At 45.9% G+C, this 21,582-nt stretch overlaps 1 protein-coding gene across 1 annotated transcript in view; it reads left to right on the top strand.

Annotated features, from left to right (window-relative positions):
- Window positions 1–21,582, top strand: part of LOC121278803 (polyamine-modulated factor 1-binding protein 1-like) — a 357,653-nt gene that overhangs the window by 285,062 nt on the left and 51,009 nt on the right. Inside the window, exons 14-15 of the mRNA XM_041189256.1 lie at window positions 10,414–10,488; window positions 19,039–19,132. Coding sequence (XP_041045190.1) covers window positions 10,414–10,488; window positions 19,039–19,132 — 169 coding nt within the window. The remainder of the gene's footprint in view (window positions 1–10,413; window positions 10,489–19,038; window positions 19,133–21,582) is intronic.

Here is a 21,582-nt window from a genome sequence, read left to right as displayed (position 1 = left end):
CAGCCTTGGGATGGGGAAGCAGCAGAAGGCCTCAGAGGGAGCTGTCGTCAAATGCTAGCACAGAGAAGAAGGTAGCCTGTAGCAAGGGTATACAGCCTAAGAATGCCTGTAGATGTCAGAGAGGCAATGTCACTGGAGACTGCGCCTCTTCTGAGACACCATGACCAATCTTTGTGCCATGCTGGCAGAGGAAGTGAGCTCTGGTTGCATTGGCGGTCACCCAATGACAGTGGACATCAAGGTCACTGTGGCCCTCAATTTCTATGCATCCAGCTCATTCCAGGGGCCCACTGGAGACTTGTGTGGCATCTCCCAGTCAGCCACACATCGCTGCATTAAGGTTGGGCCTAATACTTACTTCAGATGGACCAGCCAATACGTACAATACTGAACTGATGCAGATAGTGAGACCCAGAGAGCCAGAGGACTCCCCTAGGTGTAAAGTCACATAGACTGCACAAAAGTGGCTATCAAGGCTCCCACTGGTGGCTTTCATCAACAGGAAGGGATTTTATTCCATAAATGTGCAACTGTAACTTCTGTCAAGGGGTCCTGCAGTTGTATGCTTGTTACATAGGGAGCAGTTATGATGTAGAAATACTCTGGCACTCCCAGGTGCCACAGCTTTTTACCCTTTTGCCCCTGAATGCCTTCATAGATGGATTCATGCCAACAAGGGATACCCATTGAAGAGATGTCTGCTGACACCAGTAAGGAGACCTAGGACAGAGTAGGAGGAATGATACAACGCAGCAACCCAAGCCCCCAGTAAACAGACGATCTTGAGAAGTGACCTTGAGAAGAGATTCAGGTGCCTGGATCATTCTGATGGGACACTTCAATACACCCCAGCAAGGGTCTCCCAGATTGTGATGGTCTGCTGCGCTTTACATGACCAGATGCTGCAGAGGGAGGCCCTGTCCACTGAGGAATTAGAGCACAAGGCACCCACAGAAGATTATGATGATAAGGAAGCTGATAATCAGCCATGTCATCCCGATCTACATGAGGGGCCACATGGAGGGCATTAAGATATATGTGCAAGGGAAGCCTGGGAGACCTCACTCGATATTTGATTCAGATGACCCTTCCACCAAGCCATCCAACAAAATAAAGATCCACTTTCCAGCCACACTGATATCATTCACCTCTGTTCCTAGCCTACACTTACTCATTGCCATCTTGTGCTTGCAACGTACAAAAGATTACCACACACGCAAGGGTCTTCCCCAGCCAGAACTTAGGTCAACCCATGCCACTCCTGCACTGCCAGAGAGCCACTAACAATAAATGGAAAGTTGCAGAAACCAAATAAGACTTCTATTACATAAATCATCAGACACAAGCAGAGAAACATTAACTATCTAATAACCTATAAGGCCCAAATGCATCTAGTTTACTTAGTTCTTTTTTGTGTGCTCCTGCATGGTGCTCCCCCTTTGCTGCCAGCTGGCGTGGAGGTAGGCTGCTGATCTTCCTGCCCAATGACTTAAGACAAGCTTGGCAGTTGTCCTCTGGCTACCTGAGGTCTGGCAGGCCCCGGCATGTTGACAGTCTCCTGCACAAGGCAAGGATGTTCCTCTGTCATCGCAGCAACTTCAGGCACTGGTATCACTGGCAGAAGAGCTGAGGAGCTGCAGTCCAAAACAGCAGCACCTTGAGATGAGCTCCCAGAAGCAGAAGTCAGCTGTTCCTCTTCCTTTTCAAGGCACATTTCTACCTCCTTGCTAACTTGAGAAGGACGAGAACCTAGTGGAGAATCCAGCCTCGTCCCCCTCTCACTTGCTATTGTTCCATTAATGGTATGCAGATCTGCGCATACCTCCACTGGCTGGGATACTCAATGTGTTTCTCTTGAAGAGTGGACAATTTTTTAGTGGAGGAGGCCATGCATGCAGCTAAAAGGGAAATGGCAGCACTTATAGACTGGTTGGAGACTCCTGCTCTATCCAAGCCAGGGTGCGGATATCGTCTGAAAACACCACTATATCTTCATGCACCTCACACAGAACTTCCAGCATCTGCCACCTTACAGAGCACTCCAGAGGCACACAATCAGCCTAAGAAACAGCATGGGCCAACGTTCCACAGGCCTCCAACTGTCTGCTTCAGCTGTCATAGCCTCTGAAAGCTAGTCAGTCAGGCTTGTGGCTTTCATGGCAGGTTGTGACACTAATCTACTTGCAAACGCATACCTGCCAAGGTGAAAGATTGCATGCTGCTGAAGGGTGCGGAGGAATGATGCGATGCTGTACCGTCTGAGGTCCCCTCCTCAGAGGTGGGTGAGTGTCATCCAAAGACAGCAGCTCTTTTCCAGGATTGTGATAATTGGGACCCTGCCACAAGTCCAGGCCCTATCCTTAGTGTTTTTGGGCTTTCTTCTCCAGCAGGAACACAAAACAGGAAAGTTCATCGGCTTCCAAAAGCAGGCAGAACGCCTTTTCAGCTTGCATACAAGTGGCTGCTTCTGTGGCCACCTGCCTGTCTGTGGCCTTGGCCCACTCTGGAACCACTTTGCACAGGGTGGCAGTGCCAAGCTGACGTCCCTTGACAAAGCTTCAGTCATTTCTTTCCACGGGGATGCTGCAGTCTCTACCCATTGCCAACTACATGACGGGCTCTTACTCCTTAGCATCTGCACCCTCACATAATCAATTTGCTACCCCCCCAACTCCCCCACAGGGAAATGAGGTATTGTACTCACCTTCGTGGAGTGAACAAGGTCATTAGCGTGCTTGTGGCACTAAGGCAAGTTCTCTAGACGGCCCCACAGCTGCTGACCTCCTCTGCGACCTCCATCCAGGCTTGCTTGCTTAGGCAGGGAGATGTCCTCCCTCTGTCCCTGGAGAAGAAGACCACCCACCTTCCCTGAGTAGACTGCAGGGGTATATGCATGGAGTCATCGCTAAAAGATGGGGCCACCAGGAATCTTCCTTTTTCCATGCAAACGAGCACTTCTTTCCCCAGGAGTTCTTCCGAGGCTAATGGGCTGAATGCTCAGAGGCTGGTGCAGGAATGAATGATCAGAAGTTGATGCAGGAATGAATGGTCGGAGGTTGATGCAGGGATGAATGGTGCAATAAAAATGTTTTGAAGTAGTGTTCCGGTACTGTCAGCCCTTTATACATGGCGCCAGCGCATCCAACTTCATCAGCTGACAATGCAGCCTCAATCCCCGCCTCTGTCCGATGAATGGTTGGCCATCCTTCCTGCCTGCTGGCTGTTAATTGGCTGACCAGTGCAAGATGCCTCCAGAAACAGGATTCAGAGTGGGAGGGCCATCACCAGCCACTTTTGGTTCCACCTTCCACTTTCCACCAAGTCTCATAAAATCGTGGCCTAAAGTTTTGTTGAAAATCCTATGGCATTACATTTGCACAGCTATATTTAATTCACATATCATAAGTATCACTTTTTACTAACTGATTTAAATGTAGGAGTTAATGTTATCTACAGTATATTTAATTAGTAATTAGTAGTTGTGTAAGTACTCAAAATACACATTATTTGGTACAAATCAAGTATACAGTTTTTGCATTGAAAATGGAAAGAAATCTAAAACAAGGAGGTAATTAAACCATTGATGGTGTTAAGATCCCAGCTGATGTTACAACTGAACAAGCATGATCCCAGGGTGGGACCTGGCTTGATAGATCCTACCTTTTATTTTTTTGTTCAGAAAAGTGGCTACTGAGTAGAGCCACATGAGTCAGCTGATAAACTTTTAACAAAAGAATGAAACATTTATTAAACAAGAAAAGATGAACTATATTATATTACTCCTTCACACACAACTATATCTTTACAAATATACACAGATTTGTACGGATGATACAAATTACAAAAGTTATCTTATACTCTGATGTTCACAATAAGTACATAGTCCATGCAAACCAATAGGTGACCTATGGTTAGACACATCACACTCTGAAACCAAGTGACGGATGCCAGCCCAAACAGATGCTATGGACCTCTCCTCAACTCACTTGAAACGCTTGTCACACTGTGAGCCACCCAGCCTCACTGAATTCCGCCTTTAACACACCGGATTTCTAATCTCCACTCTTGAAGAACTCGCTTTGGAATCTTCTGCCAAACCGATATTTTCTCTCAGATGCCTTCCACAAGGGTTCCTTCCGATGTTTCTCTCCCCTGGGTCACCACATGCATTCAAACTTCCTTCCACGCACTGTCTCTCACTGACTCAGCCGTGCCAACAGGGCAACATTTCTTCACATACCTATAGTAAAGAGTGACCTTCAGCCACCTCTTTGGACCTTCTGACTTCTCACAAGCCTATATCACTTTGAATCTGCTTCCTGCAGCTTCCGTACCACTAAGCCTAAAACTTGGAGCCTTCCTCTGCTCCTCGCTCTTAACTTCACTTACCAGGACCTTTTCCAGGTTCTTGTCTTTCCTTTGACTAAGAAGGTCTTCTTGGGAATTTTTCCTAGGTTCCTGTAACCTGATTCTGCAGTTTCCTCTCCTGTCCAGCTTCTCTTGAGGCTTGGCTTCAACTTTAGTTTGGGACTTGCTATCTGCCCCTCTACAGTCCAGTCTCTCTCTGGCAGCTGTTTTCAGCTGAACTAAAACTGCTGCTTTTTTCCCTATCTGTGGTGTGGGTGGGTGGGGCTTCCCTCTCTGGACCCAGGCAAAAGCACAGTTTTTTTCTACTTTTGTGTTTGCTTTAACTTCTTTTCAACAGTCATAAAAATCTCATCAGGAATCCAGGTACGCAAACAGAGCTTTAGACCTCCTGTCTCCACTCAAAGAATGAAACTAGATCCCAGGTTTCACCTTTTAACCCACAAATAGAAAAAAATATAAATTAAACTTAAAAAATATACCTTATTCTTAATCTACTCAAAAGCACATGTACCTTACTTAAACTATCTCTACTTCCTAACAATGGCTAATTCTAGCTACCTTCAATATAGAAGCATGATAGCAGTTAGCAGAACTCATCAAAACATGGTCAATTTTATGCTCAAACTATAAAAATTTGAATTGAATGATTCAAATTTTAAACAAAATATTCAGTCAGAATACCCAGGCTGCAACATTGAGCTCGATAGTGGTGCTGGGTTCAACGCTACAAGAACCAGGAGATGAAAGAAATGGCGGGCAGTCCTCTTCCAATGGCTTCTAGTGCTGCCCATGTCGATCGCTACATTGTGGAAGGATATAGTACAGGCATCTGTGTATCTGCTGGTATTATTGCAGAAAGGCCTGAACCTAAGGCAGAAACAGGTCTTAGGTGACTGCGCTTCGCCAAGAAGGTGGTCATGGAACTGTGCTCCCTCTTTGAACTGGGCCTGCAGCCACAGGGCAGGGTGAGATTAGCTCTTCCATTGGCTGTCAAAGTCATTATGATCCTGAGTTTCTAGCAGCAGGTCCTTTCAGAATGGAGCCTGTGACATCGCAACATAATTCGTTATCAATCACTCCTTATGGGAGGTCAATGAGGCCCTGTAAGTTAGGACAGGGACTTGATTGTCTTCTCTCTGAACATAGAGAAGCAGGAGCAGTGGGTGACTTTGTTGGGATGGCAGGCTTCTTCATGGAGGAGGAAGCCTTCAGCTGCATGCTCTGTGGCCCTGCAGGGACCGCGTTTAAATGGGGAAATATTCACCAAACTCAAAAGCTTCCAGTTCCTGAATGCACAGTTAGTATGCAACCACACCATTAAGCTGGTGAATGCCAGCTATCCTGGCAGTAGTCAGCATTGCAACCAAGCTTTCATTCTGTGTCTTAGCCATATTCAAACCACCATGTCGAACAGAAGGTGGTTCCTTGGCAACAAGGCCTACCTGCTATACACAGAGATAAAAACAAAAAAACTGCGGATGCTGGAAATCCAAAACAAAAACAGAATTACCTGGAAAAACTCAGCAGGTCTGGCAGCATCGGCGGAGAAGAAAAGAGTTGACGTTTCGAGTCCTCATGACCCTTCGACAGAACTTGAGTTCGAGTCCAAGAAAGAGTTGAAATATAAGCTGGTTTAAGGTGTGTGTGTGGGGGGGCGGAGAGATAGAGAGAGAGAGAGAGGTGGAGGGGGGGGGGTGTGGTTGTAGGGACAAACAAGCAGTGATAGAAGCAGATCATCAAAAGATGTCAACGACAATAGTACAATAGAACACATAGGTGTTAAAGTTGGTGATATTATCTAAACGAATGTGCTAATTAAGAATGGATGGTAGGGCACTCAAGGTATAGCTCTAGTGGGGTTTTTTTTAATAATGGAAATAGGTGGGAAAAGGAAAATCTTTATAATTTATTGGAAAAAAAAGGAAGGGGGAAACAGAAAGGGGGTGGGGATGGGGGAGGGAGCTCAAGACCTAAAGTTGTTGAATTCAATATTCAGTCCGGAAGGCTGTAAAGTGCCTAGTCGGAAGATGAGGTGTTGTTCCTCCAGTTTGCATTGGGCTTCACTGGAACAATGCAGCAAGCCAAGGACAGACATGTGGGCAAGAGAGCAGGGTGGAGTATTAAAATGGCAAGCGACAGGGAGGTTTGGGTCATTCTTGCGGACAGACCGCAGGTGTTCTGCAAAGCGGTCGCCCAGTTTACGTTTGGTCTCTCCAGTGTAGAGGAGAGCACATTGGGAGCAACGAATGCAGTAGACTAAGTTGGGGGAAATGCAAGTGAAATGCTGCTTCACTTGAAAAGAGTGTTTGGGTCCTTGGACGGTGAGGAGAGAGGAAGTGAAGGGGCAGGTGTTGCATCTTTTGCGTGGGCATGGGGTGGTGCCATAGGAGGGGGTTGAGGAGTAGGGGGTGATGGAGGAGTGGACCAGGGTGTCCCGAGTGGTCTCCTCTACATTGGAGAGACCAAACGTAAACTGGGCGACCGCTTTGCAGAACACCTGCGGTCTGTCCACAAGAATGACCCAAACCTCCCTGTCGCTTGCCATTTTAACACTCCACCCTGCTCTCTTGCCCACATGTCTGTCCTTGGCTTGCTGCATTGTTCCAGTGAAGCCCAATGCAAACTGGAGGAACAACACCTCATCTTCCGACTAGGCTCTTTACAGCCTTCTTAACTGAATATTGAATTCAACAACTTTAGGTCGTGAGCTCCCTCCCCCATCCCCACCCCCTTTCGTTTCCCCCTTCCTTTTTTTTCCAATAAATTATAAAGATTTTCCTTTTCCCACCTATTTTCATTATAAAAAAAAAACCCCCCACTAGAGCTATACCTTGAGTGCCCTACCATCCATTCTTAATTAGCACATTCGTTTAGATAATATCACCAACTTTAACTTTAACACCTATGTGTTCTATTGTACTATTGTCGTTGACATCTTTTGAAGATCTGCTTCTATCACTGCTTGTTTGTCCCTACAACCACACCCACCCCCTCCACCTCTCTCTCTCTCTATCTCTCCGCCCCCCACACACACACCTTAAACCAGCTTATATTTCAACTCTTTCTTGGACTCGAACTCAAGTTCTGTCGAAGGGTCATGAGGACTCGAAACGTCAACTCTTTTCTTCTCTGCCGATGCTGCCAGACCTGCTGAGTTTTTCCAGGTAATTTTTTTTTGTTTTCTACCTGCTATACACATGGCTAATGGCTACCATCCGACCAGACACGAACAATGTTCCTACAATGACAGCCAGGCTGCAGCTAGGAATGTCATGGAACAGACCATTGGCATCCTGAAGCAATGGTTCCACTGCTTGGACGGCTTGGGGGCAGGCTTCCAGTACTTGCCAGGGTGTGCCTTATAAGTCATGGTCCTGCTGCATCCTCCACAAACTTACCATTATGAAGATACAACCCTTGATTTCAGGGCTTTAGTGACCGCCTCAGAAGGTGGAGGAAGGGAGGAGGCTCCAAGGCATCATCATTCTGGACTGGCTATCCCCAGATGTCCATGCAGGATGTACCCAAGTGCTCTAGGCCTTGAGGACCTAGCATCTGAATATACCTCAACGTGGGCAGCAGCAGTCTGGGCTGGCTGGATGACCGCAACAGTAGGAGCACTGATACTGGTAGGCGCACAAATGCTATCAACCTGAGAAAATGTAGCAGGTTTGTGCATCACAGGGCCACTGACACTTCTCCAGCTCAGCGTCACAGCAATCCTAATAACCTGCTGGAGCACAGATTGCTGCACTCTACAAGTACCTGCACAACTCTTTGGGCATTGGTATCGACAGCCATCATGCCAGCAGTTTGAACCTACATGGCACCAAGCTGGGCTTGCATGACAATAAGAAGAGATCACATGACTTCAGTCTGAGCTTTCACTGCCGCACTCAGACGTTGAGTGGCTTCTACCTCTGTTGCAATGGAAGCTAAAACATCAGCTAGAGCCACATGTGTTCTTGTGGAGTTGGCCACCAATCCCACACTGTAAAGGATGAGCCCCAAGCTCTGAGAAAAGCCCTGTGTCAAGTTGGAGCTGGTCTCCTCCATGCCCTTGTTTGTGACAAGAAGTTCCGTGGCAGGCCTAAAAATGTACCAAACATTTTGGTGTGCATGCCCATCAGCCTTTTCCTGTACACAGCCCCATTGAAGTACTCTCCTGAGTCTTCTGTAACAGACCCATCTGAGACCTTGCCCTCCAGGAAGCTGGCACACACATTATTGTTCCCCTTGGCCTGGCTGCAGCCTACTCATTCCTGATATTGATCCACTTCTGTGCTGCCCTTTAAGGTACACGCAGTGCCAGTATTTGAGCTGGTGGTTGTGTGTGTCAGATCAAGTGATGGTGCTTCTTCCTCAGAGCTGTGTTGTTTCTCTGGGTCTTCAGCTCAGGCAGCATTATGTCTGGCCAGGCAGCAGTTCTTGGGCATGAATTTAATGGCCGCAGCAGTGACCCTATTCACAGGCCGGAAAGCCGATGGCAACCCCGTCATGGTCTTTTTCAGAAGCCCCAAAAGAATTAACTGCCAATCGGGCAGTTAACTGCTTATCTTCGGGGCTTCTGTTCCTCTAAAGGTGAAGAATCTGCCCTCAAGGGCTGCTAGCCAATTGGAGAGTTAGAAGCTTAACGCTCAACTTTCTTGCATTAGGCTCATTCTAGGCATTTGTTAGATCTCTCAGTCAACAGCTGATCATTGCATCAAGCATATGGGAAATGCCTTCTTTAAGAGGGCAGAGATCTACATCTGGTTTTGCGCCAGACAGGCTAGTTAGGCCAACAGAGCGAATGGATTCATGGCCATGGCAGCATTCCCTGAGGTCTAGAGCGTTATAGATTGCATGCATGTGGCCAATCCAGCACCCTCAGAGCAGGCATGTTCATTAATAGGAGGGACTTCTACTTGCTCAATGTTCAAATAGTGTGCAACCACTGCAAAGAGATCCTCCAAGTGTTTGCAAGGTTTCCGAGAAGCTGGCATGAGTCATACATCCTGAGACATTCCCCGGTGTTTCAATTCTTCAGTCCACCAGAACACCTTTGTGGATGGATCCTGGATGACAAGGGGCATTCACTGAAGACATGGCTGCTTGCACCTGTACAGAACCCCCAAAAAAGACAGAGAATACCTATAACCTCTGCCATATGACTACGAAAGTGACCATCAAACAGGCATTTGAAGATGTGGTTTTGATGCTTAGACAAATCTGGGGGAGCCCTTCAACACATCCCATCAAGAGTGTCCTGAATCATGGTGGTTTGCTTCACTCTGCACAACCAGAGGCACCAGAGAAAAGTTACATTGGTCTCTGAGCATCTCTGAACCATATTGCCAACCCAGCGTTCAACACAGCTCAAGGCTGAGGCCACACTGTGGAGGCCGGTGCGTAACTCACGCAGCCATTCCATGGTCTGCCACATGTGGCTCTCCATTAGGGTCACCTAATGGAACAGGCCATGCAATCATAAAACACAGACAAGATGCCACTTATGGCATTGATGGGTTCCTCCATTGCCCATGCATAGGTGCAAGCAGCCTCTGGGAACTTCGACAGATGTCCACACATTTCATGCTGTTGCTCTAGTAGACTCCCGAGACTAGGCATCTGTGGGAAGCTGAGCATTGTTGGGCCTGTCCTCAATCCTCAGATGGGCTCTGGACACAGCTGCCATTGCCTCCGTCATCTGCTCCTGCACTTCTGTACCATTCTCACCTGCTGGTGCCAACCTTTCCAAACATGCATCAATGCCCACCAATGTGAGAGGAAGAAAGATTTTCATTGTTCAGACTAAATCTGATCACAGAATAAGCAAAACATGTCTTAAAAACATATACATTTTTATTTGAATTTAAAACAAAAAAATCTTTAAATTGTCAGAGGTGTGACAGAGTATTTTCAGCATTTTGTACACACTGGTTATTCTTACTAGAAATTAAAACAGGTTAAAAAAAATTCTGTTTTATTAAGTTAATCAGTAATGCAAATTTATGTTATCCTTTGGTAATTATGCAGTAATACTATATGTTTTATTCGTTATAGGATTGCAAATGAAACTTTGGGAACAAAAATCAAAGAACAAAACCAACTTGTTTCCCACTTAACTGCGGATAAGGTGTAAGCAATCAAATATTTCTGTAAATAATAAAATCTATAGACATTATAATATATTGTTTTACTGGTTGCAAAGTAATTAGTACAATTAATCCAACTGACGGTAAAAAATGATATGCAAGCATGCGGTTAAAATAGCTTATTTAATAGTGTGTTTTAAGAATACCGTCACATATATTTAATTTGTCAGATATTTAAAATACATATGAATGTACTGAAAATATATTGTAGCCAGCCATTGTGCTGGTTAGATTCAAGGTTGTATTTAAGACATATGTATATGTAAATCCAGTAGTGAGAAGATTCCTGAGCCAGATGTTCTGCTGAAAAGTACGCCATTTATTTCTCAAATTAAACTAGCAGGAAGAATTAAGAAACTTATTTAAACATCAGTAACTGAAGTACTTGAAATTACTAGTTACATTTCCGCTAGAAAGAAGGAAATTTGGTACGAATTCAGTCCCCTGAGGAATGTCATAATGCAAAGGCTCCATTTCTGATTCATGTAGGAATGCAAGTTCATCTGAATGTGATGTGTCACTATGTTTTAAGAGTTAACCCAGAAATTTTCTATCACCACAGTTTCTAATCCAAAATGAGCACTACAAAGTGACATTATGAGGTGGAAAGAAGGCCTCTTTCAACAAATCAGGCAAGCTGTCCATCACCTGTCATACCTCCACAAGCAGCTTGCCCATTACAACTTATGAATTTTGGGCTGATGCCTTGCCATCACCAACCTTCAAATAATTGCCAAGCGGGGAGAATTGTGGAATGGGAGACAGTTGTGGCTGGCAGGAGTGCTGTGGAACCCCTGGCTCCACAAGGATTTTTGGAAGGAAATTAAATTAGTTTTTCCATGGTGGCCAGGTCCTAGGCCCTATCTACAACTGGAAAATTGAGGGAAGAAAACTCAATAGCTGCACTGCTCAGGAAAGCCAACTTCTCGGAGGGGACCTAAAGCAGACATTAGATTCCTCCTTAAAATATGCAAAGGGCCTAATGTTTTTTTAGGTGACCACCTATTCAAGCCCAATATAATATGAACATTTTTCAGTCATCCTTGGACCACAGAGCTTCATGCTGTGGAATTGGTCATATTTGCATCCATTTTCCATCTCCCTCTATGTCATCAGATCATACACTTGTTAATTGCAAATCTTTTTCCAGACTTCTTCAGAAGTAGTCTCTCAGAGGCAACTCAAATGCTTCCAAATATAGCCAAGAATAATTCAAGCTAATGAACTAGAGGGCAGAGTCATGCCCCATTAATCTATCATGTGGCACCTTATCAAGGCCTTTTTGAAATGTAGCTAAATTGCATTTACTGCATGTCTAATTTCTCTGTTAGCTCTTCAAAAAATTCAATGACATTGGTCAAATAAGACTTTTCCTTTGAAAATCCACCCTGACTATTCATTATTATGTTTTTGGCATTCCATTATTTTTATACTGTTGATTTGAACCTACTGGTTAACACTTCCCTGGATATGTTCTATCTCCAGTTTTAAATAAAGAAATGACATTAGTTAACCTCCAGCCCTTTGGTACTACATCTTCTAACAAATTATTAAATATGTGTAATGCCACCTCTGCTATCTCTTTTCTAGATTTTTCTAAAATGCGTGGATAATATCTATCCAAACAAGGATTTTTACCTTTTTTAAGTTTGATTAATTTATTTAATATTAATTATAAATAATCCAACATTAAATGTTATTCTGCAATTGAACAGCACTTGCTAAACAATCCTAATTGTGCTAAGAATTATACTGACAACCAATTTAGGATTATTAGTCGGGCTCACAGTGTGGCTCACTTACATGTGCTAGAAGTTACATATATTCATATATTCACACAAAGGACCTTGTCCTTTGTAGACAGGAGCATGTCCGTGCATTGCGCCTTTTCCAATTAAGCTAAAGCTTGGGACAGAGCCATTCCCTGGTTCATTCCCCAGAGCAATGCCTTGACCAATTAGAGTCGACCTGTCTGATTTGAATTTAAATAAAACCTTGGCAGTTGACTGTTCCCTGGTTCATGCTCCATGGCAACACCTCTACCAATCAGAGTCCACCTGCCAAACATTCTCTTTTCATGCAGTACAAATTGTTGCTCCCCTTAGAATTGATATTCTTGCGAATCTGGCCTGATGAGTGCTATACAAAAAGCTTTGACAGCATTGTCTCTTTTTTCAGTAATACTCAAGTTCTGTACTACCAAATGACAATTAGGGAAATCTTGCTACAACTCTACAGGTTGTTGATGAGACCATGCCTAGAGAATTGTGCAGAGTTTGGCCTCTTTGTTCAGGAAGGGATTTCTTTTTTATTTCTTTTCTTTTGTGGACATCGCTCACTATGCCAGCATTTATTGCCCATTCCTAATTTCCCTTGCGATGGTGGTGGTGAGCCACCTTCTAGAACTACTGACGTCCATGTGGTGTAGGTATAGTCACAGTGCTGTTAGGAAGGGTTATAGTTATATCAGAGGCAGTTCGGAGAAGGTTCATTAGGCTGACTCCTAGGATGAAGGAAAGGTTGAACAGGGGATCATCCTCTCAGCATCTACCCTGTGTAGCCCTCTCAAGAATTTTAAATGCTTCAATAAGATCACCTCTCAACCTAGTGAACCTTCCATGAACTGCCTCCAATGTTTCCTGTTAGTTAACCAATCCTCTATCTGTGCTAATATATTACCCAAAACCATGAGTTCCTATGTAAGCATGGTCCCACATCAACTGTGTTTTCATCAAGTGATAACCTTTACAGTTGAGGAACATTTCAGCATTTAGATGCAGCTCCCACAAAATGTGTAGTCGATGGCTCTATGGACTATCCTAAGTGCTCTGCCTGCTTCTAACTGATCAGAGAAAACACAATGAGGTCTCACCTCTCTGAAGCAGCAGTGTGTGGCAAAATGCGGGATATTACAGATTTTGCATGCTCCAGCCTGGAAGGATGTTGGTGTAAAGCAATCCATGGCCATGGTCACCCTCACAGCTGCCGGTAACTGCATCCTTGGCCTGTTCTGAGGTTAGAGGTCTCATTACAGGATGCGACAAAGCTCTGAGCACCTCCTTCATAAAATGCAAACAATGCACACATTGCTTCTGACTTGGGTTGAGGTAAGAGAAATTCTCCTGGAAGATCCCTGGTGTATAAGGCCTCTTCTGAGATCCTCCCCCTTTCCCCTGTTTCCTCTGCAAACAGCTTATCCTTTTCTGTGTTGCTTCTGCTCAATATCACTCCAATGTGCAGGCCAAGGGGAATGGTAACTACAGTACCCATCACTGGGAGCAACATAAAAACAGAATTACCTGGAAACACTCAGCAGGTCTGGCAGCAACGGCGGAGAAGAAAAGAGTTGACGTTTCGAGTCCTCATGACCCTTCAACAGAACTGATCTTTCTTTACAAGGAGAGGGAAATATAAGCTGGTTTAAGGGGGGGTGTGTCGGGGGTTTGGGGGGGTGGGGTGGGGGGGGGGTGGGGGTGGAAGTGGAGTGGTGGGGGGTGTTAGGAAAGGACCAGATCATCAAAAGATGTCACAGACAAGAAAACAAAAGAACACAGAGATGTTGAAGTTGGTGATATTATCTAAACGAATGTGCTAATTAAGAATGGATGGTAGGGCACTCAAGGTATAGCTCTAATGGGGGTGGGGGAGCATAAAAGATTTAAAAATAATGGAAATAGGTGGGAAAAGAAAAATCTATATAAATTATTGGAAAAGAAAAAAAACAAAAGGGAGGGGGAAGAAACAGAAAGGGGGTGGGGATGGAGGAGGCAGCTCAAGACCTAAAGTTGTTGAATTCAATATTCAGTCCGGAAGGCTGTAAAGTGCCTAGTTGGAAGATGAGGTGCTGTTCATCCAGTTGGCGTTGGGCTTCACTGGAACAATGCAGCAGGCCAAGGACAGACATGTGGGCAAGAGAGCAGGGTGGAGAGTTAAAATGGCAAGCGACAGGGAGGTTTGGGTCATTCTTGCGGACAGACCGCAGGTGTTCTGCAAAGCGGTCGCCCAGTTTACATTTGGTCTCTCCAATGTAGAGGAGACCGCATTGGGAGCAACGAATACAGTAGACTAAGTTGGGGGAAATGCAAGTGAAATGCTGCTTCACTTGAAAGCAGTGTTTGGGCCCTTGGACAGTGAGGAGAGAGGAAGTGAAGGGGCAGGTGTTACATCTTTTGCGTGGGCATGGGGAGGTGCCATAGGTGGGGTTTGAGGAGTAGGGGGTGATGGAGGACCAGGGTGTCCCGGAGGGAACGATCCCTACAGAATACCGATAGGGGGGGAGGTGAAGGGAAGATGTGTTTGGTGGTGGCATCATGCTAGAGTTGGCGGAAATGGCGGAGGATGATCCTTTGAATGCAGAGGCTGGTGAGGTGATAGGTGAAGACAAGGGGGACCCTATCATGTTTCTGGGAGGGAGGAGAAGGCATGATGGCAGATGCGCTGGAGATGGGCCGGACATGGTTGCGGGCCCTGTCAACGACCGTGGGTGGGAAACCTCGGTTAAGGAAGAAGGAGGACATGTCAGAGGAACTGTTTTTGAAGGTACCATCATCGGAACAGATGCGACGGAGGCGAAGGAACTGAGAGAATGGGATGGAGTCCTTACAGGAAGTGGGGTGTGAGGAGCTGTAGTCGAGGTAGCTGTGGGAGTCGGTAGGCTTGTAATGGATATTAGTGGACAGTCTATCACCAGAATTTGAGACAGAAAGGTCAAGGAAGGGAAGGGAAGTGTCAGAGATGGACCGGGTGAAAATGATGGAGGGGTGGAGATTGGAAGCAAAATTAATAAATTTTTCCAAGTCCCGACGAGAGCATGAAGCAGCACCAATGTAATCATCGATGTACCGGAGAGACAGTTGTGGAAGGGGGCCGGAGTAGGACTGGAACAAGGAATGTTTCACATAACCCATAAAGAGACAGGCATAGCTGGGGCCCATGCGGGTACCCATAGCCACACCTTTTATTTGGAGGAAGTGAGAGGAGTTGAAGGAGAAATTGTTCAGTGTGAGAACAAGTTTAGCCAGACGGAGGAGAGTAGTGGTAGATGGGGATTGTTCGGGCCTCTGTTCAAGGAAGAAGCTAAGGGCCCTCAGACTATCCTGGAGGGGGATGGATGTGTAGAGGGATTGGACGTCCATGGTGAAGAGGAAGCGATTGGGGCCAGGGAACTGGAAATTGTTGATGTGACGTAAGGTGTCAGAGGAATCACGGATGTAAGTGGGAAGGGACTGGACAAGGGGAGAGAGAAGGGAGTCAAGATAACGAGAAATGAGTTCCGTGGGGCAGGAGCAAGCTGACACGATCGGTCTACCAGGACAGGTCTGTTTGTGGATTTTGGGTAGAAGGTAGAAGTGGGCCATCCGAGCTTGGGCGACTATCAGGTTGGAAGCTGTGAGAGGAAGATCCCCAGAGGAGATGAGGTCAGTGACAGTCCTGGAAACAATGGTTGATGTTCAGTGGTGGGGTCATGGTCCAGGGAGAGGGAGGAGGAAGTGTCTGCGAGTTGACGCTCAGCTTAAGCTTAGAGTTGACACTTCCTCCTACCTCTCCCTGGACCATGACCCCACCACTGCACCAACGGAAGTACCATCTTTCAGATGTGATGTTAAACCAAGGCCCCATCTGCTTGTTCAGGTGATGTAAAAGATCCTAAGGCGCAACTCTGAAGAAAGGCAGGGGTGATATCTCTACTGACGTGGCCAATTTATTTATCACTCAATCAATACCACAAAAACAGATTATCTGGTCATAATCACATTGCTGTTTGTAAGAGTTTGCTATCTGCAAATTGACTGTTGTGTTTCCCACAATCCAACAATGACTGCACTTCAAAGGTACTTCTTTGGCTTTAACACACTTTGAGACGGCCAGTGGATGTGAAAGGTGCTGCATAAATGCAAGTCTCTTTTTGTTACTCTGTAGCCATGTCTCAGTAACCCATGCTATATCTGGTTCCCCCTAAACATATTATTGCCTAGAGCTCCCCTATCTTATTATGGACACTGTGCATTGCTGAAAAGGCAGTTGAACCAATTTTTAATAGCTGTTCTCTCACTTTATTTTTAACCATCTTTTTATACTCCTGCTCTACAACTTTATTTATTCCTTGGCCATTTATGTCCTCTCAATATAATATGTCTTATGTTTCCCTTTCCTTTTTTTTGTTTATATAGAGGGTTTCATTTCTTGTAGATCCCTCCCCCATCTTCTTAGTTTAAAGCCTTTACCACCTCACAATTTACCCTTTATGCTAGGATTCTGATCCAGGTTCAAGTATCCTAATTCTTTATCTTTGACCCTTATCTCACCTTAAGCCCGGATTTTTGCTCTCAGGTCGGGAGCGCAGAGATGGGATATCTCCTGGCTCCACCAACCTGACCCAGGAAAAGATTAGATTTTCCTTCTGGAAGGTGGGACAGGCTGAAACATAAATCAGACCCTCCACCCCCGGATCGAGTGCAGCGGCTGATGGGTGCAGAGGTGGGGTGGGCGGAAGGCCTGCCTCAGTGCTCCGGCACTTTGTTGAAGTTATTAAAAAAATGATTAAAACAAAAAAGAACCCCTCCAGCCCTCATCCCTCACCCCTTCATCCCCCGCACACCCCATCCATGCCAACCAATGTCACTTCATGCCCCCACCTACCCTCCTTGGTCCCTCATTCTCTCCATGCCATCCTATGAACTCTACCAACCCTCCATGGCCCCTCATTCCCCTTATGTCGCTATATGCCCCACTATGCACTTCCCATGGACCCTCATGCCACTATGCCACCCTATGCCCCTCTACCCACCCCCATGACCCCTCATATCCCCCTGCCACACTATGTTCCTCTACCCACCCCATGACCTGTCATAGCCTCTTTTTCCCTCTACCCACCCCCCCATGGCACCCTCATGCCCCCATTCATCCCCTTGGCCCTTTATAGCCACAATGCCAACTCATGCCCCTAACCCACCACCCTTTTCCCTTACTCCCTCCATGCCAACTCACCTAGTATCCACCATGGGGAACCCCAAAGGCCATGCTGATGTAAAATTAGTTCATGTGTATTTTGATGATGTCACTATGCAAAGAAAATACTCTCATTGATTAAAAAAATTTCAAGACATTGAAATTCCTTCAACTGATCTCTTGTGAAAACAAGCTTTTCACTTAAGTACTAAATCTTTTTTGAAAACAAATATTTATAATCTATAACCGCTTGGAGCTGTCAATCAAACTGTTTACTTAACAGGTACCCCACTGTGATAATGTTAGGTTATGAAATCAGTCATACAGCACATTCCTATACTGATAGCCTTCAGGCTTATGTGCACAGAGTGAAATAGTAGGGACTTATTTTTTTAACTCCATACATTTTGTAATAAAGTTAAAGTCCAACAGCGTTAAATCCCATGACAGCTTTGACAGTTCCAATGAGCTTTGACTGTTCCGGTGAGTTTTGACAGTTCGTTGGCACCTTGACAGTTCTTTGACAACTTGACAGGTCTTTAACAGCTTTGACAGTTCCAATGAGTTTAAGCACTTTTTACCCACAATCTATCCCAGAGTAAATGATCTAGCCCAAAGGATACCTTACCTCTCCCAAAGGTGTCCCAAGACCATATCCAAAGCAGTACCTTACTTCTCCAAATAAATCCACAAGTTTCAGAGCTGCTGCTACCAGGTCTAATATGCAGACTTCGGGTTTCAGACACCTATTTCAGCAAAATAACATGAGTGGAGGTAGCTACTAATTTAAATGGGCAACTGCGTCCTTGAACCATGGAAGTAAGACTTATAGCCCACCCCCATTCCCTCCTCCCCTCGCCCCTGCTGTAAAAATGGCAGAAGCTGGGATTGGCACCAGGACTGCTGGATTTGGGCCTCTCCTGGCTTTTTCATGCAGACCCTCTCCGTCTCGTGAAATTTCAGGCCTTAGTACCTTTTATGCCTGTTTCAATATCTTTTTTGTTTGCGTTTTTTAACACAATAACTTGCACTATATGAGCAAGCACTGAGCAAAATGATGAATACTTACTACCTCAAGTTTACACAAACAACTACAGGTGTTAAAGGCAAAATGTGGCAACTCCCCCCCACCCCCCACCGCCCCCCCCCCCCCCCCCCCCCCCCCCCCCCCCCCCCCCCCCCCCCCCCCCCCCGACTAAATTCCTTCTCTCACGAATTCTAAACTACCCACTCAGTTCATGATCATTTCAATTAATGTTCTGCTCTGTGGTTATGTTTGGTGCCGCAGCTTACTGGAGGATTTTCCAGAAATTGTCTGTGCTTTTGTATTGTATGTGCACAGAAGTAATGAGACTGGCTGTTTTCACTTTTGTAAGTTAATGTTATTCTTATAAAGAAATAATAACGATCTGAACTTTTATAATTGAGATAGCATTTAGGCCTAAGGATTCATTCATCAGATTACAAAGGAAAGATTAAAGGTTATGTAATTGATAGCTTCTGTGAAAATATGCTCCTGGTTAAATCATTGTGATGCAAGCATTTAAAAAGACTTCAATATCAAAATCAGAATGTTGTTTCAAAGCCTTTTACAGGAAACCATTGAAGCTATGAGTCAAGAATTGAAGAAATTGAGAGTTGGGTTAGAAGAAAAGAAAAATTATACGGAACAAATACAGGTAGGCAAAATAAATCCGATTATTTTCATTGCGTAGTTTTCTTATGTACAGTGATATTTGCGACTGTTTTGTAGTACTAAGTAATAATCTTTGTAAACCCGTGTGCGCTTTTCGTTGTATATTCAATCTTGTTCAAATTCATTGGGCAGAATTGTCCCAGATTTGCATTAAGTGCAGTAGAGGACAGGTAAAATAACTTTTTACCCACCAGCCGCATTGGTGGGTTTTCACACCGTATTGTCCCAAACCCGCCACATTATTTATGCACGCCTGGGAAACACACCGTTTCCATGGCAAGCAGACTGTCATTTGTCCACCTGCCATTGCCCCACTGCTGCATCACTCCGGGGCCATATTTAAAGTCCAGCTGCAAGCACACATCTCAATGCTTCCAGCCCACCATTGCTGCATGGAAGACATGGCCCTGAAACTGAAGAAGACTACAGCCCCCAGGTTCAGCAACGCGTCCCTCGAGTGCCTTTTGGATGCCGTGGATGCCCGCCAGGAAGCCCTCTACCCCCGCTCTGGCTTCAGGATGGGCAGCAACAGCACTAACCTGGCTTGGGAGGCGGTGGCAGCGGCGGTCAGCGCCAAAGCCTTTCAAAAGAAGACAGTCACCCAGTGCTGCAAGAGGATCAATGATCTCCATTCTGGCAAGGTAAGTCACTCTTCTCATCACTCTCAACTCACATATTCACAAACTCATCACACATCCACAGGGCCCTCACTCACTGCTGGTTTAGGGGACATCACCATTCACTCTCTCACACTCATTGTCATTGTCCTCATCCTGTCCATGGGACCACTCACCACCCACACAAGCCAAGCATACTTAACATCTGGCCTGGCAGGCATCCTGCTTACACTTTCTCCATCTATATTCATGCAGGACAAGCTGATATGCAACAAGACAGAAAGGTTGCAGACCATTGGTGGAATGCCGAAAATCAAGGTCCTCACGGACTTTGAAAACAGAGCCATCCAGCTGGCTGGCAGGGTTCTGAACCGGTCCTGTGCTGACGGTGAGGTCAGTGGTGCTCTACCAAGTGAGAGTCAAGCAGTGCAGCATCCATCAGACAGCCATGCTGTAAGTGATGTGTCCTGTTTCACAGGCCACTGCCATGCACTAATTATCTCCCATTGCTTCCGCAGGCTCATCTGCCAAACAGCCAAGAAAGTCCATGACCCAGGGTCTCCAATCAAGCCCCGAAGAAACCTCTGAAGAGGAATCTGGAGACACCCTCCCTGAAGACCCGTCAAAGCACCCACCCACACCCTCCAACAGCGCAGAGATACACACCTTGATAGGACCTAGCATTAGGATAGTCCCAGGATCACAATCTGGTGAGCACTTGCATCGCCCGGTCCACAGTAGGTGGAGTCAGGGACATCCCAGGTTTCTGGCACTTGGAGGACTGCTGGTGGCCAGAAATTTGCTGAGTCCAAGTCAGATGACGAGCCTCTGGACTCGGTCATGTCACAGTTAATGCAGCTGCAAAGGCAAGCTCGGGAACATCAGGAAGGGATCTCCGCTGCGCTCCTCAGACTGCAAGACACGATGGAGGACTCCGTCCTCCTTCACTCTGAGGTGATAACACCAGCATGCCAACGCACCAGGGTCAATACCGGTAGGATGGCGGCCGCCATGGAGACCGTGGTCCAGGATTTCGCTCCTACACTGCTGGACTGGCTCAACTCCAACTATGATGCCATAGTTGGCCTTGAACAGTGTGTACGTGAGAGGGGAACCAGGCAGCTCAATCTCACTTCAGATACCCTGCTCCTCGAGGAGTCAGTCTGGGGCCCCCGGGCACCCATAGGGTGGAGGATCAGCAAGTGCACACTCCGGACCCATCCATCCAGGTGACTCCAAGAGTGTCCGGCCCATCAGGCTCCCCTTGTCCTGTGACCTTAGCAACTGCAGCTCCACAGGCTGAGGAGAGTGCCATTGACACACAGCAGGACCCCGAAAGCAGGCCAGGGCCTTCCAAGTCTCAGCCCTCTGGTGGACGTCTGCCAAGGTCTTCACAGACAGGGTGTCACAGTCAGCAGGCTGCCTCCATCTCCAAGACGTAGCGGCAGGGTTAGGAAAGTTAAGGAGAAGTATTTGCACAGCCTAGACACAGGTGTTAATCACATATATATACTGTTCACTATTGTCAATAAACTCCCAAGAATGTCTGAGCAGGTCTGACAGCATCTGTGCAGAGAAAGACAGAGTTAATGTTTTGAGTCCGTATGACTCTTCTTCAGAGCTAAAGTAGAAATGTGGTGAAATATATACTGTTAAGCTGGATAGAAGGCCAGCAATAGGTGGAGGCAAAGGAGAGATTGCGAAAGATGTCATAAACAAAAGGTCAAATGGTTGTTAATAGTGGTGGTACTGGCTAAAGAAGGTGCTAATAATGACATAAAGAGTGGAAAGCAGAATGTGATAATGGCAGGATCAG

This window comes from Carcharodon carcharias, chromosome 6, assembly GCF_017639515.1.
Source record: "Carcharodon carcharias isolate sCarCar2 chromosome 6, sCarCar2.pri, whole genome shotgun sequence".
NCBI classification, from domain to species: Eukaryota; Metazoa; Chordata; class Chondrichthyes; order Lamniformes; family Lamnidae; genus Carcharodon; species Carcharodon carcharias.
The sequence above is the reverse complement of the archived record's forward strand: the minus strand, read 5'-3'. Positions and strand labels throughout refer to the sequence as shown.